At 42.4% G+C, this 16,786-nt stretch overlaps 1 protein-coding gene across 4 annotated transcripts in view; it reads left to right on the top strand.

Annotated features, from left to right (window-relative positions):
- The window catches only part of sh2b1 (SH2B adaptor protein 1), a 19,167-nt gene extending 2,381 nt beyond the window's left edge, over positions 1-16,786 (top strand). The window contains exons 1-11 of one of the 4 annotated variants that reach the window (XM_072692847.1): positions 2,936-3,355; positions 3,710-3,748; positions 4,773-6,888; positions 7,594-7,695; positions 7,853-7,944; positions 8,292-8,377; positions 8,666-8,818; positions 9,053-9,264; positions 9,651-9,825; positions 10,925-11,015; positions 13,375-13,480. In XM_072692847.1, coding sequence (XP_072548948.1) covers positions 5,179-6,888; positions 7,594-7,695; positions 7,853-7,944; positions 8,292-8,377; positions 8,666-8,818; positions 9,053-9,264; positions 9,651-9,825; positions 10,925-11,015; positions 13,375-13,396 — 2,643 coding nt within the window. In that variant the 5' untranslated portion in view covers positions 2,936-3,355; positions 3,710-3,748; positions 4,773-5,178 and the 3' untranslated portion in view covers positions 13,397-13,480. Of the gene's footprint in view, positions 1-2,935; positions 3,356-3,709; positions 3,749-4,772; positions 6,889-7,593; positions 7,696-7,852; positions 7,945-8,291; positions 8,378-8,665; positions 8,819-9,052; positions 9,265-9,650; positions 9,826-10,924; positions 11,016-13,374 lie in introns of those variants that run through there. The other 3 variants (XM_072692844.1, XM_072692843.1, XM_072692846.1) reach the window with 3 other exon arrangements.

Raw genomic sequence — 16,786 nt, 5'->3', positions numbered from 1 at the left:
CCAATCAGCGTGTCATGTGGCATTCCCTTTAAGAGCCAGGTGCGGTCTGACTTTGCCAGATTGCTATTTCAGTTGTGCAGAGGGGGAGTGTAAGCATGTTGGGCACGCGCCTGTGTTGACAATTCACTGCCAAGACAGCAATGAACGTCTGAATGAAGGTTGTTTGCAGTCAGTGGAGCATCTGTGCCAATACACCAGAAATTGACCTGAACACACCTCATTTTGAGACAGCCACGCCCAGCAGTGTAAATATATTCACAAGCTCTGTTGCTATTTGAAAGACGCAGGTGAAAGGCGTGAAAATAATCTGTTGGCAGGGTGTAAGATAGCAATGAGCATCGTGATGCGTATTACACAGGGTGTAAGATAGGACCCAAGTACATTTGATATTTACTTTTATTTACATTTATGGCATTTAGCAGACGTTCTTATCCAGAGCGACTTACAAGGTTACTCATATTATTGGTGTAGCGCAGCATAGTCACCGAGACCGGGAATTGAACCCCAGTCTCCCACATGGTATGGTAGCTCAGTGGCACAACAACATATTTACATCTGTCAAACACACACAGATTCACTCAAGCTGAAGTTATCTACATAAAAGATTTTGTTGAAAATATAATAAAAATAGAAAATTCCTTTAGAGTGATAGACTTATATTCCATTACTGTTAAACATTTGCTAACAAACACTGGACTTAGACTGTTATCAATCTCATCTCTGTGAAAACATGCCCAGAAACATCTCTCAACTTGCTCAAAACACATCCTGGACTTGTTTTACCCCCCAAAAAATCAATGTGGTTTATAACACATAATGTCCTAATTTAGTCTTTCAAATCAAAAATATGACAAAAACCTCTCCACACAGTTGGATGGTGGCAGCCACTGCGAGTACACTAAAGCATTTTACCTCTGCACAGTATATGGTATCATCCCACACACTGTGGTTCAGTTTGAAAGCGAAATGTAGTTCCACCCTTAGCTCAAATGTTTCAATAAGGTCTATCCATTTTACCCTTTTTTTTACACAGCTTTATCGTAGATTTCTGAAACAAATAAATGAAGATTTCTGGCATGTATTTACTGAGATGAGATTGGTGGCGGGCTATGTCCTGTGTTTGTTAGTCCAGCATCTCCTGATGTAAACAAAAGAAGCACAGTTAGGATATCAAACATGCCTTGGTTGATCATTTGTATTTGGGCTAATGGAGACATTTGATTTTTTGACGAACTCATAATCTGTCCGAGTTGGTAAGTCTGGTCTGGCTTGTGTTTCTTCTTCATTTCACTTTAATGCCTTTACATTTAAGATAATCTGACTGTGAAAAGATGAAAGTTAGCATCAGGTCCATGGGGTGTTTTTATTGTTATTGTGGATAACTTTTAGTAAATAAATCCCTGATCCTTTACATCATAGCTTAACAACATGTATACATTCATTTAAAACATATTAATTACTTAATACAAAAAGTACGAATAAACAGTGCACTCATAACCTAATTGAATCCCATTTACTTTCATATCTACTCTTTCTACTCCTATCTTTTTGGCCCTCTGGTCAATAGTTTTGCCATTTAAAAATAAAGATTTGGGCACCCTTTGTTCTAGATGAAAATAAATGTGATATTTACCTCTTACATGCTTTGGATTGGACTTCATTTGGGAAGCACAGATTGTGCTTTCTAAAAACTAGATTTAACTAAAAACATAGTAATGTAAAATGTCTATACATAAAACTGTTCAGGATTAATATGCGAAGAACTAAAGTAGCTCCACTGATCTGACTGAAATTGAAATGGTCTGAAAATGTTTTGTAAACATCTATGTAAAGTAATAGACTAATAAAGCATCTAATTATCTTATTATATTATTTTCAATAAGTGAAACCCGTTCTTTAGTGACTGCAGACCGCTACTGAAGAGAAAGTGCTTTGAACAGCCACTTAAAGGTCTAATGTTTGTTTGTTTGCCCTATTTAACAAGTAGGTGACTAAGGTGCCTTTCTTCTGTGATGTAAATAACGTAAACCGAAGATGATAATGACATTACCTTGTGAAATTTCCACGTGTACAAAGAAACACAGACACATGCACACATTTTACCTTTAGAGGAAGGATATGGGGAGAGGTTGGGGCACTCTGAAGGGTAAAAAGTCCAAACACACTGGTAGCTGCACTGAGCAGTTGTAACACTGGACCCAGTAACTTCTAGCTCTACCTTGGGAGGTTGTGAAGATTACAACATATTATGGTATGTAAAATCCAACATACAATGCCTTGAGGTTACTATTTATTGTGTGATTAACGAGGAACTGTTCATCTTAAAATGACAGTTAACACTTGCTGCATACAAAACAGATTGTCAAAAGGAAATTAATAAGACGATTCATTTTATTATTTTGTGTTTAGAATATATGACATCCTCTCGCTAGCCTAGGTGCTGCTTTTTAGTGTTTGGATATCTGTTATTACTTTTTATGCTAATTAAAATTTATGATTCAGGTATGTTGTAATGTTTTAGGATGTGTGTGAAAAACAACTGTATACAGTGCCTGCTAAGGACATCAAAATAAAAAAAGAGAAAGAACACCATCTATAAAAGTCAAAAACATGTATAATTTGTATAAATTAAACTAGGATTACAAAAAATGTAAGCAGCTCTAATAAAATTACAATTTACTAATTATCCAAAATATTATTATTGTTTTTTTATTTTTTATTTGGGTCTGTTTATAAGTCACGCCAGACTCAAAGAAGTGCAGAAACTAAAGTAATCATAATTAAAGGTAATCAGTTCATGAAGTCAAATCTGCCTATAGTCGTATAATCATAACAGCTCTTCAGTGTTACAGCATTAGCTGTTCTCCCATTGAAATCCCCCTTCTCCTGCTCTTCACTTTCCCTGGCCCCCCAACCAACACTCTCTCCCACTATATCGCGAGAGACAGACTCTGGGGCTGGAGGCAGAGAAATATTCATATTCTTACAACAACAACAGAGCAATATACAGTCGCCATAAACAGATGCAACAGCTACCATAAGATTAATGAACACGTTCACCCTTAAATGATGTAAAACCTGAGATAAGGGAGACACGACTGGGATGAGAGTTGATGTTCAAGGCAGCAGCACTGGTTTATTGCCTATACAGCTAGCTATCTAGCTATCTAGCTATGTAGCTAGCTGTCTGGCTAACGTCTGTTAGCTATTTACAAGATTGGGGATTTACGAACAGTGGCTAGCTAGCTTAGTTAGCTAGCTAGCTGGCTAGCAGGCTACATTAGCTACTTTCCGTGGCACTTCATTGTTTTTGTAGCTTCGCTTTCGTTCGCAGATGCCGTCGTTGTCGAACAAGGTAGGTTAAGTAAGGGACATGTTGTCTGTGAGCTAAACCAGCTATGCACACATCTAGCTAGCTAGCTAGCGAGCGCGCTAACGCTTTTATTAGCAAAAGTTGCCCAGCTAGCTCGTTAGCGCAGCGTATTGACATGATTAGCTGGTTGTAGCGCTAGCCTAGCTAGCTAGCTAGCTCACTACTTTACTGCAGTAATGTGACCGTGCACGACACAACGTTGTCTCGTTAGCTAGAGCTTAATTTCCCAGGCTAGCCAGTGATTACATGACAGCTGTGTTATCGCAGCCAGGCCTGTGTGTGAGGCTGATCTGTTGTTTTCTTCTCCATCTAACGTTGGCGAACCCACAACACAAGAAAGGCAGCGGTCTCGAGTTACACACGCAGCCGAAAATGGTGAGTGAAGCCCGGCTCGTTTATAATGTTTTGGTAGCAGTTTGTGAGGTGAACTTGCTGTGTTATTTCGGTGTCAACAACCTTGTTTTCGCCCACTTGACGCACTTAGCATATCATTTAAAGAAATGCACCAACCCCGTCTGTCCCAGTCTGCTGGCCTGACACTAAACAACACGAGTAGTTGGATAATTCAGCTTATTAACTGGTGGCGTGAAGATCCGCGTCTCGCAGATTTCACGTCGGTCAAACAGTCACCTGCCACTCTCCTGCCATTCTTGGGAGAAATAGCCGTGTGTAAATGGCTTTCCTTGTTCTTTCTTGTTGATCAATAGTTTGAAAAGCCGGATCAAGTTCATATGCGAATCTAGAATCTAGCCAGAATAAGCAGGAGCAGTAAAATCAGGCGTTGGTGAAAACTGTGTGCTGTGTCTCATGCTCATGTCTTTTATGTCGTGCTGTCATCTGGAATGTTTTTCTGGGAATAGTGATGAGACATGCCCTTCTAGTGTTCATAGACAGTGTTTATAGACAGTGATTTTGATATTTGACTCATTCTCGCAGTTCTTAGAGAATGATGTAAAGCACACACTGGTAAGGGGAGGTTGTATACACTCATATTGATGTATACACTCATAATTTTGTAGAACTTTCCTAACATCGAGTCTGAGAGATCGTTTACCCATCAATCTGCTCAGTTTACAAAGTAAAGGACATTTAAGATAATTATACAAGCCTGTTTTTCTGCCACAGTAATTATAATGTCATAACTATTAACATACTGGATTAGTGTATTAGTACTTTTAGTTTAAATACTAATAGTAATGGCAATACTTCTCATACGTCTCAGTCCTCTGGTGGTTTTCCTGTATTGTAAGCAGGTGTGCAGTGGGCAGAAGTGATCCTAATACACTACAGTGATTCTTCATGTATTGGTTCTTGTCTGGTTGTTTAACTTTATGCCCAGTTGTTGTGTTAGTGAAAATATGAAAGCATTTTTGACACCATCTCTCTTGTCTCATTGCAGGCCATGGACCCGTTCCTCTGGTTGCTAAAACGAGACCACCAGAAGGACAGAAAACTTCAACACTAGACCTGCATCATCCTTCTGATGTATTCTGAAGACACTCAGCATGCTGATGCCTTTATATAAGTTAACACGTGTTGCTTCACATAGAGTTCAGGAACTGTTCTAGAGCACCTTAAGCATCGAAAAGTCCAATCACTTTGTAAATGGGAGCCGACCATCATCGTTACTCATTTTTTGGCCCATCACTTTACCCAGACTTACAAGCTGTGTGAGACTTTACCTGATGAACAGAGCGTGCCTCCTCCTCGACCTGTCAAGATTTGACAATCGCTTGATGCTTGTTCAGAATGTTTCAATGATTAGTCTGCAAATCACCATAAACCAGTCTCTCAGTTAGTCAGTTATGAACGGCTCTCTCCTAACCCCGCCCAGCCCACGGGCCACAGCAAGTTCCTCCCCTCTTCCCCCATCTCCATCTCCCTCTCCATCCCCTCCATCTCCATCCCTGCTGCCCCTTTCTCCACGTCCTCCACCTCTACCCCCTCCAGCCCCTGCCGGCCAGCCGCTGTCTTCTCTCTCAGATACGCCTACTCCTTCGCCCTCTCCCTGCCTTAGCTGGACCGAGTTCTGTGAGCTCCATGCCCGGGTAGCAGCTGGTGACTTTGCCCGGCATTTCCGGGCCTTTTTGCTGGAGAACCCGCATTACTCCCCGGATTCTGCTGCTGCTTTCTGCCGTCGCTTCACAGACCGCTTTGTTCGGCATTTCGAGAGTGAACTGGAAGGAAGCGGTGCTGGAAGGGAGGGTACAGGGAGCTGGGTGGCCCACTCAGACGCCACGTCATTGGAAGAGGAGGCAACATCTCCACCACTTTTGCCACCCGAGGCTACAGCTCCCTGCCCGCCTACTCACATTCGGGCTCCGCCAAAGCCCCTGATTACTCGGCCCGGATTGGACGTCCGAGGTGGGGAGAGGTTCCAGAACCCTGCAACTTTTCAGGACTCATATGCTCACACGCAGATTCTTCCCCCTTCCTCGTCATCATCTTGCTCCTCATCTATGGGCGGCAACAATGGACGGAGGGAAGACAGATTGACGGTTAAACAGTGTCCTGGCAACTTGCCCGACAATGGAGACGTAGAAGAGGAGGAGGACGGTTGGGTGGGACCTGTGACTGGAGAGGAAGCTGAGTCAGATGAGCAAGCGGGGAAGGATGGAGAGGCAGAGGGTGACAGAGCTGATGGCAGCCAGACTCCATTAAGCCCTTCCTCCGGTCTACAGTTGAACTCTGGCTCTAAAGGCAATGGCACGCCAATGGGGAGTCACTCCAAAAACAAACTGAAGAAGCGATTCTCCTTGCGCAGCGTGGGCCGGAGTGTTCGGGGCAGTGTGCGGGGCATCCTACACTGGCGCAGCTCCTCCAGCGATTCCCCCCAGAACTGTGGCCCCTCAAACCCGGCACAGCTGCCCTCCAGCTACAGCTACACTACAGGCCTGCAAGATGGAAAGAGGAGCTCAGGATCCCAGGCTGTCCCGGCCTCTTTACCTGTTTCTCTTTCTCTCCCTCTCTCCCTGCCTCACTCTTCCTCGTCCTCCCTGCCCCCATCTTCATCCAGCAGCGCCACCTCCCTCTCGCTCTCCGAAGCCCGTGACCGGAGAAGAAGTAATGGAGAAGGTGAAAAGGAGAAGTGGAGTCACAGATTGGAGAAGTTACGTCTGTCTCGTTCTCCTCCGCCCACCCTACCCACCACCTTGGGACCTTCTTCGGGCCTATTGCCCTCAGCCTTGCCCCCAAGCAGCGCCTCAGCCCTCAGAAAGACGGGTAGGCTTGTCCGAGAAGGAGGAGTGACTGTCTTCTCCTCGTCAGATGAGTTTGCTGGCTCACACGGTTTTCCAGGGTTTTCCTTTGGACTGCTCCATCACGGCACAGACAACAACACAGCCTCTGGTTCTGGTCTAGGGCAGACAGGTGGAGTGCAGCCTCTGGCCACAGGGGGAGGTATAGGTGGACGGGGCACACGCTGGCACAAGTGTCGACTGGTTCTAAAAGAAAGAGACAAGGAGGGAGGGGAGAGAGGAGAGGAGTACTTCCTGGAGTTTTACATCCCTCCCAAGGTAATTTGGAAAAAAAAGCAGGTGAAAAACAACTCTGTCTGTTGACCTAAATTAATTAATTTCTGAACATAGATCAGATTATTTCTTCAGTGATTCAGATGATTTTTTCAGTGATTTTAACAAGACCTGACAGTCCTGCAAAAAAGTAATTCCATGTGTTTTTGGAAGGATGTTCTTGATTCTAGATGTTACACATGCCACAGCAGCATCTGATTATTTTTGTTTACCTTTCTTGAACAAGGTTATTCAATTTGTGAAGCACGCAAAAGCTAGGGCTCTGAGTGCGCTACCACTGTGTTGGAGTGGATTTGTGGTTAGCAAGTTTGAATCCTGAACCTTGCTGTTTTGCTGTCAGTGGCCAGACTCTAAGAGAGTACAATTGGCCATACAATTGCCCGTTTTCTCTGGGTGGGTAGATGGCGCTCTCACTTGTGATGAGGGGGTGCTAGGGACCCGACACTTTCCTCCGAGTATGACGGCTGCCCAGCAAAAAAAAAAAAGGGTTAAGTCCTTACACTTCTAGTTTTAAGAGCATTGCTAGTGCTAGGGGGTGTTACAACTAGGTATATTGATTGGCAGTACCAAATAGGAAAACTGCCAAACCAACTATTGAAAAACAGAAGGCAAAAGTTCATGCTTGTTTAGTGATGCTATAAATTCAGGCAATGTGGTTGGCATCAAATGTTCTTTGCTCTTACTCTCCAGTCCTCCAAGCCCAGACTGACTATACCATGCTGCTCAATTGTTGATGTGCGGAGCACCACAGCTCTTGAGGTGCCAGACAAGGAAAACACTTTCCTTCTGCAAGTAAGTCTGCTTGTGTGCTTGTGTAGACTTTACTTTTTCAGAAAATAAAGAATATTTTAAGAATCTTCCTTAACTCCCCCTTAATCATTGTGCAACCTGCTCTTTCCACGGTTTAGCTTAATGTCTCTCGTCCCTCTCTCTTCATGTGTAATGTCAGTTGGAAGGGCAGGTGCAGTACGTAATCGAGACCAGAGATGCAGTTCAGATGAGAGCTTGGCTAAGTGACATCAGGAATGGCATCTGTCTGAGGTAACATATATGCAGTTAAGTTGTTGGTATGTTCGCCAAAGGTAGATTGTTATTGTGTGCTTGTTTTATTACCGCCATACATGGTTTCAGCTTTAGAACATAGCATTTAACATAATTTAACATTTAAAAAGTTTTCTAGTAATATGTAACTCTTTAAATCAGAAGTCCATATTATATACTTACTCATCAGGTCCAATAGAATTTTTGACCAACATCACAGTTACTATTTAAGAAAACATTTGTAGGTGGATAATGAATAAGTCAATTATCCAGTCATAACTAGTGATCATCAAAGAGGCAGAGCCACTCACAGTGCATAAAATATACCCTTTGACCCTTGACCCTAGTGAGCAAGATGACATTGAGGGAGTGTGTGGCGGTGCACAGACGGACCTCAGTGGCACACCTGAATTCAGTGATCGCTTGTCTCAAGGTCAGTGTGTTATATGTGTAACCAAAATGCTTAACGGGCAGTTAACAGACAGACTGTGAACTATTGGTTCCCACAGAGGATATAAAGCACACATTTGTACAAGGTTGTACATTTTGCTTTTTCATGCTAATCATGTTTAGATAGAGAATACTAATGTAATATGAATTATACGTTTTGGGGATGATAGCCTTGGAGATTGTCAATTGCAACTTGCATGCATGTTTATGTTGTGCTGATTCAGCCTGGAAATTATACATATATATATGAAGGTTTGATTTTGATCTGCAGTGTGTTATGGAGGTGTTGGTGGTTCTCCTTTGCTGGAGCCCCTGCCTCCTGAGTTGCCACCCCGTGCCCCTTTGGATGAAACTGACAGTCGCCTGCTGGGCGGAGGTGGAGCTAGTCTCGGCACACCGTTTGCAGAGACTCCTGATGCCACAGGTATCCTCACACTGTCAGTGCAATAGATTTAGAGGTCAAAGCCACTTTGAGGTGTTTAGAGCAACAGCCAAGACATGATCGGTATTCAGACATCAAATTTGTCCCAAAATATTGTTGATTTTGGCCAGCCTATTGTTTTAATCTTCACACAGCCTCTAATTCACACCACCGTTCCATACCTACTAGAAAACAAGGATGTCCTCATTTGGATATTTGGATATTTTACCTCCTTAGGGTCCTTCCTGTTCTCAGAGGGCCCGGTGGCAGAGCCAGTGGAGCACCCACTGAGCGAATGTCAGTGGTTCCATGGCACGCTCTCGCGGCTAAAGGCTGCCCAGCTAGTACTGGCTGGGGGAATGGCGAGCCATGGAGTCTTCCTGGTGCGGCAGAGTGAGACACGACGTGGAGAGTATGTCCTCACCTTCAACTTCCAGGGCAAAGCTAAAGTGAGTCTGGTGTAATGCACTTAGAATCTGGACTGTTTTCCCCATAAAGATTGTACTTCATTTCAGTTGAGAATTTCTATTCTGAATGCTCTGTAGTACAGATCTAGGCTTAATCCCTGTCTAAGAAATCAGTCCTATTAGTATGTTGATGTGCATTCTGCTGTAATTTAGAATATCAATGCTTGTTTTAATAAACTAATAAAAGAAAAGTAATTAATATAATAGTATAGTATAATATAAGTTTCATATCACTGTTTCAAGACTTAAGCACTGGTAATAGCATCATAACTTTCTCCATTTATTCCTCTCCTCTTACCCTTTGCCTTCACTGCCTGCCCCTATACTTTACCTTCGCTTAATTTCTTTGTTTGCCCCTCTCTCCACAGCACTTACGGCTCTCTCTGAATGAGGATGGCCAGTGTCGCGTGCAGCATCTCTGGTTCCAGTCAATCTTTGACATGCTGGAGCACTTCCGGGTGCACCCCATCCCCTTGGAGTCTGGGGGGGCCTCTGACGTCACCCTCATCAGCTTTGTGGGGGCCACAGCTGTCCGGCAGCCAGGTACCCACACCCGGGGTCAGCGTTGAAGGGGTTGGAGGGCTTGGGTGCTTGGGTATGGTAACGAACAAAGAAGGGTTTTAGGCAGGAGTAGTAATTTGGTAGGTTTGTGGACCTGTGATGTTCGGAAAACATTGATGGATGTCAGAATGTATTGGCTTTCTACATTGTGCTTATGTGCTATTATAATCATGTGTATACAGAATCACAGTATAGAGGTACTGCCAGCCACTGCATGAGCTTTATGACGCTCGGCTGAAATGATATGAAGTCTCTTCCAGTCACCAGCCATGGCATGCTTTTCAGCACTTTGTGTAACTGTCCACTTTGACCACATACATGCAGATACAGCTCCATTCAGTTTAGTTTCCAGTTTGCTGGCTGTGCATGGCTTTGTTTCTTTGATTGTGATGTTGGTGTTTGGATTTTTCGCAATACACATGGCCTGACTTCTTCACTGCTTCCTTCCTTAAAGTCCCCTTACCATTCTAAATCAACCTGCTTTCATCCTATTGTCTTTTCAACCCCCCCACATACACACACTCTTTCAGTTGTTTTACACTCACTTCCTTTATCCCTCTTTTTGTCACTCATAGTCTCCTCCTTTTTTTACTATCCATTAGAGATAGACATTTTAACAATTTGTACTGTTCAGTAATCTAAATGGTTAGGCAAATTGCATTAGGGCATTCCAATATATTACATTTTTGTAAATATTGAGGTCTTATTTTGGGGGGGGGGGATTTTTGCATATTCACATGTTCACATTTATATTTATGCCATTTAGCTGGCACTCTTATCCAGAGCGACTTGCATTTGAATCAGTTTATTTCATTTTATTTATATTCCAAATATTCAACTCTTCAAACTCCACTGTTCAAACTAGCACTGTTCTACTTCACAACTTCTCTGGGCTCCATTCAGTTCAGTTTTTTTTTATCTCACGATCATTCACCTCTCTCTTTCTCAATGCCTCATGCGCCACCCCTTGCTCTACCCACTCTACCTTACCTTCTTGCCTCAGGCCCCTCGCCCTGCCAGTGCAGACCAAAGCTCTGATTGGCTGTCTCTGTTGTTGTTTGTCGTTGGGTCATCTTCGCAGGCCGGGACAGGGCAGGCAGCCGGCCCACAGTCTGTGATGTCATCACCACGCGCCACCCTGACTCTCCATCAACCCCCATCTCTGACTGTGTGTAAGTGAGACCAGATTTAAGACAGAGACAGAGAGGGAGTGGGTATAAAATGAAAAGAAACATTGTGAAAAGGGGAAAAAGAAAAGTGAAGAGGCAGTTTCATTGTATTGATGCCAGGTACGAAATAGCACAGTGGGGTGAAGATTTACAGGGACTGAAGGAGCAGGACATATAAAGAGACTGAAAAGGGCAAATACTAAACTACTACAGACTGGATGTTTTTTTGTAAATATATACAGGCATGTAAAGAATGTAGGACACCCCGTTAAAAGCAATTGTCTTTTTTTTTTTAACACAAGCATTTGATCTCCATCGTAACAAGATAGAGAGATGGAGATAATATAACTAATATATAATATTATTAAAATAAGATATAAACTAAAATAATTTGTTAAATGTCATTAATAGAAAAGCACACATCTTGTGGAGGAGACGGTAAGGATGCCCCCACATTTGTTACTATAAAAATAATTAGAATCAGGTGCAGCACATCAGCAAAAAGGATTTTATAGGAACCTGTTATTTAAACCTCAGACATTTAGTTTACTTAGCTCTGGATTGTTGTGGTATCACATTGCAAGATCCAAAAAGCTCTCTGAGGCTTTCAAAAACAGTGTTGTAGATGTGAATGAGTCTGGGAAGGGGTTTAAAAAGATCTAGGAAATGTTAGACAATTAGACAAGTGGAGAACACAACTAAATACAACTGAAATACAACTGCCAACATGCAGGCCTAACAAATCAGCCCAAGAGCAGACCACAAGATCCATAAAGAAGTCTCCCAACCATCTAAAAATGTCATCATGGGACCTACAGGTAGCTGTTGCCATGGTTAATCTCAAAGTATGTGCATCAATACATGCATGCAAAGAACATGAATGGGATGTTCTCATTTTTACACATCAGGGAATTTGAGAAACACTTTCTTCAACCTTATCTCCATCTGCTGTGTCTGTGGCAGGCATTTGATTGCTGCAGAAAAGTATTTTAACATTGACACACATTTCTAATGAAATCCTTAGGGCAGGTGCTTCAGCTACAATATCAGGTCTCAAGTAAACAAAATTTGAACTTGGAATTTAAAATAAAGTTCTAAAGTTCTAATTAAAATACAATTCATTGTCATTTGCAGTGTGCTACAGATGGACGGCAAGACATGAGGCTGAAAACAGTGCTTCTCCATAATAGTGTAGAGGGAATTAGAAGGAGATCCAGTTTAGAGAACAGAAAAGGGAAGAGTAGCAGTGGAGAAATAGAGAGATGGGAGGGAGTGGAGCAGCAGCTCATCCGTTCACCTCGGAGCACATCTGTCTGCCTAACGTTCCATTCATGGCTGGATTTCAGTTGCATAGATCCATCCTAGACCTTCCGTCACCGGATAACATTGAACATTGCTCACTGTAGCTTGTGTTTATCACACGACAGTTCTGCTCAATGCAGCCTTCCGTGTTTGAACCTATCTGGTATCACACATTTGGCAGACGACAAGCTCTTTCTCCACAGGAACTTGATTAACCTCATTTCAAGTGAACTTGATATATGTGGCACTTCATAGTACCATTTCAGATGCTGTTCAGTGTATCACAGTGTGATTTGTGGAGAGAGGGTGCAGGGAGTCTGTTATATGTGTTGATTGATGCCATTATTGGGGAACATGCATGTGCTTTCCCGGAGCCTTCATTCATCTTTCTCTCTCTCTCTCTCTCTCTCTCTCTCTCTTTTTTTCTTTCTTTCTCTCTCTCTCTCTCTTTCTCTCTATCTCTCTTTCTCTCTCTCTCTTTTTTTTCTTTCTTTCTTTCTCTCTCTCTCTCTCTCTCTCTCTTTTTCTCTCTTTCTCTCTCTCTCTCTCTCTCTCTCTCTCTCTCTCTCTCTCTCTCTCCTTTCTTTCTCTCTCTCTCTCTCTCTCTCTCCTTATTTATCATGTTCTTTCTTATGTCTATCTCAATCTCTCTTGTATTCTTTTCTGTATCCTTTTTCTTTCTCTCGGTCTTGTCACTTTAATGGGACTTTCTTTTTTCTTATCAAACATTACTTTTGTCTCTGAAACCCGATTTGATTTTATGCTTTTTGCTTTATTTTCTTTCTTTCCTCTCTTCTTTTGTCTTTCGTTCTCTCTGTATTTCTGTCTATCGCTTACCCTCCCTCCCTGCCTCTCTATCTGTTTCCCTCTGTCTCCCTCCTCTGTATCTGTATCCCTGTCTTCCTCTTTCGATCTCTCAATCTCTCTCTATATATATCCCTTTCCCTCTCTCGCTCTCTTTCTCTCTCTCTCTCTCTCTCTCTCTCTCTCTCTCTCTCTCTCTCTCTCTCTCTCTCTCTTTCTCTTTCTCTCTCTTTCTCTTTCTTGCTTTCTCTCTCAGACTTGAGCAGCAGACCCCGTAGCCCCCCTCAACCCCCTCCTCCTCCTCTCCCACCCGGACGACCTCCGCCCCCCACGCCCCCTCAGGAGCGGGGCAGTGACCCGGAGCCCGCCGGTGGAGGTGGAGGTGGAGGAGGAGGGGGTGCAGCGGGCAGTGGGACAGACGAGTGCGAGGACCGAGAGAGGGACGTGCCCCTCCGCCAGCTGGAAGGAGCGGAGGGCGAGGAGAGAGAGGGAGGCCGGGCGAGAGCCATCGACAACCAGTACTCCTTCTTCTGAGAGCAGAACAGGAGAGCCAGTCACAATCAGTATTTTTCACTTTGTAGGAAGAAGAACTCAAGGGGGCGGGTGAGGAACTTACTAACACTATAAAAAAATAATAATAACACAAAAAAAGCTTTCAAAGAGTGAGAGAGAGACAGAGGGAGATGCACACACTCAAACACACACACATAAACACATGCACACGCACACTGACCAGGGAAAGGGCGACATAAAAACACTAAAGTAAACGATACACTAACTGGAGCTTGGCTGAAGAAATGTTGGTCAATGTTACACTACTTTTTTTTTTTATTATTAATTTTTAATTCTGTTTTGGTGTGTCTCAGTATTAAACGTTCCTCTCATGGTTCTGTTGCATAGGAACGCAGCAGCTGCTGCTGCGGCGGTACTGTTCTTTCACCTCGTGCAATCACACTGGATGGTACTCTGCCACCACGTGGTGCTATCATTTACACACAGATAAACCTTTCATATTTTTCACCCAGCAGCACTCATACTTTTTTTTTTCTCTGGTACGTTGTTTTGTGTTTTATGTTATGTTATTTTATTTGTTTTTTGGGGTTCATCAATTAGCGCTGATGAACCGCAGTTCATTACAGTCTCACTGACTGCTAGAACAACGCTAGACTTCACAAAGGACTTAGCAACAGCTAGTTGCTTCGTCTAACCAACCCAAGCTTATCTGTGAGTCAGTGGACGCAGTACGATAAAGCAGATATTCGACATCTCTGTGGATGTCATTACCTCAGTCCTGGGGCAAAACATGTCTCAGATTCCTCAAGACTGATTCTGCATCCAGAAGCACACACTACCACACTCTACATATTATACTAATGAATGCACTTCTACATAGCTGGTGTGCTGTTTTGGCATACTATTCGGTGTGGTACTGTGCGGTTTTGGCCGCAACCTGAGCCGTCTGATCTGGGGTGACCTTTTGCTCTTGGAAAGGGAGCCAATCCCAGAGCAGTGGTCTCAGTGAGACGTTTGAAGTGTATGAGCCCTGATCTCTCATTTACTGCCCCCTGCTGGAGGGTGCACCTCATTGAGCGAATTCTGAACCAATCCGCTGTGTAGCTCACCTGTGGCATGCTGGCATTTGTACCAGTTACTCATTTCGGTGGATGTGTCTGTGTCAGGTCATTGGAATGTGGGTTAACATGGAGAACCACGCTGAACAAAATGGAACAACAAACAAACAGTCAACAGGTTATACAGAGACACTATTCTCATATGAAGCTGAATGTTAGGCTGGCAGTGGAAAGAGTGTGTTGAGAGGGGGTATTAAGGAAGTAGGCCAGTATTCTGATTAACCCATTATAAAGAGTGTGTTCCATTATTACTCACTAGGGCTGAACTATATATACAGACTAACACATTGCGATGATATTGTGGGTATATAGATTACTGGGCAGTATTGTCATACAAAATGGCAACAGAAGATTGGGGGGAGAATAACTGTCAATGTAAAAATATTCCAGGTCACTTTGATGCATTTCTATTGGTCCATTCATCAGTAAAGTTTTTTATTTATTTTTTTAACCAGATTAATTTTGGTTTCTTGGATCATAAAAATGCTTTGATTAACTGGGTACTAATCATACTAGCAAATAAAATATTGTTATTTGTATTTATAATTTGGATTTGCATTTCTAATAAGATGCCTTATTTGAATATTGCAGTCATCTATAATCAAAACATACTAAGCAGAAGTATGAGTATCTATCAGTATCATGATAGTGGTTAACAAACAATATATTGTGCAGCCCTACCTGAAACAAGAAATAGACCTCAGGCCTTATATTGATTGGTTTATTAATTTACCATCACATGATCCGAATGACTCTAATGACTGGGAATTTCACACACATTAGTACACTGGAATTGTGTCTCTGTGTATACTGTAGTTTCATAAGGAAATTCAGTAGTGGGCCAAATACATTAAATTGAGCGCTGGAATCCAGTGGCAGCATACCACAGATGTGGGTAGTGATTTGATTTAAAAATACTGAACCTGTGTCTAATGTCAGGATACAGTCTCTCTCTCTCTCTCTCTCACTCTCTCTCTGTCTTTCTCTCTCTCTCTCTGTATCCAACGCCTGCACTTCATTCATGTATTCATGTTAGCTGTCTGTCTTTTTATTTGTTCTACGTCTCTCTTTCTAAAGTACTCTCAGTCTATCTCTCTTTCTTCCTCTCTCATTTCTCTTTCTTGGTAACACACACACACCCACACACACACACACACTGTTTTTACTTTTATTTGTGAGTTTGTTTTAGTAGTGGAGTCCAGAGGAGGGAGAGAGAATGTCCTTTCATTTACAAGAGAAATAGTTTCTTATTGATTATGCTGACAAGGATGGTAATAATTATGATAGTAATAATTCTCTAAATAATAGTATTAATTTTATTTTTTATTTGTTTGGTTTTTAAGAAAAATGCCTCTGTTTTATGTCGTTTACTCTATGTATGCATATTATTTGTTCTTCAGATTTTTTTTTCTTTTTTTTGGAGTTCTACATTTTTTGTGCCTTTTTATATCGCTTGTAATCTCCCTCAACCTGTCCCACTGCAGTTTCCTTACAATTAAAGAAAAATGAAAAAAAAGGACAAGGATGAAATAGCCCTTATCTCCCCGTGCCTTTTCTGTGTTACATCATTTCCCTTCATTCTGTGCCAGTCTTGTTTTTTTTGTGCCTGTCTGTTTTGCCATGTCCAGCAGTTTTAGTGCCTACCCTTTACCTTACCTACTCCTTTCCTTCACACCATCACTCTGTCCTCCTTCTCTGTCCCCTCCTTGTTAATTTCTTATATCTCTGTATCGTCCCATCAGTCACTCACTCACTCATTCATTCACTTCTTTCTTTCCTCTCTACCCCATGCCCTCCATGCTCTCCTCTATTTTGAACTTCTATTTGTGCCTTTTCTCACTCTCTCTCTCTCTTTCTCTCTCTCTGTGCTGGGACCGTGTGTTGAGGTGGACAGTGTTGTCCACTCTGTGTAATTAGTTTCAGGTACTACATTTGAATTTAATAATAATAATAATAAATAATGATGATATTAATAATAATGGTGGTGATAATGGTGGTGATGATAATATGATATAATATAAATATACTGAAACAGTG

This window comes from Salminus brasiliensis, chromosome 12 (genome assembly GCF_030463535.1).
Source record: "Salminus brasiliensis chromosome 12, fSalBra1.hap2, whole genome shotgun sequence".
In the NCBI taxonomy this organism is placed as follows: Eukaryota; Metazoa; Chordata; class Actinopteri; order Characiformes; family Bryconidae; genus Salminus; species Salminus brasiliensis.
Note: the sequence above shows the minus strand (reverse complement) of the source record. Positions and strands in the feature narration are given on the sequence as shown.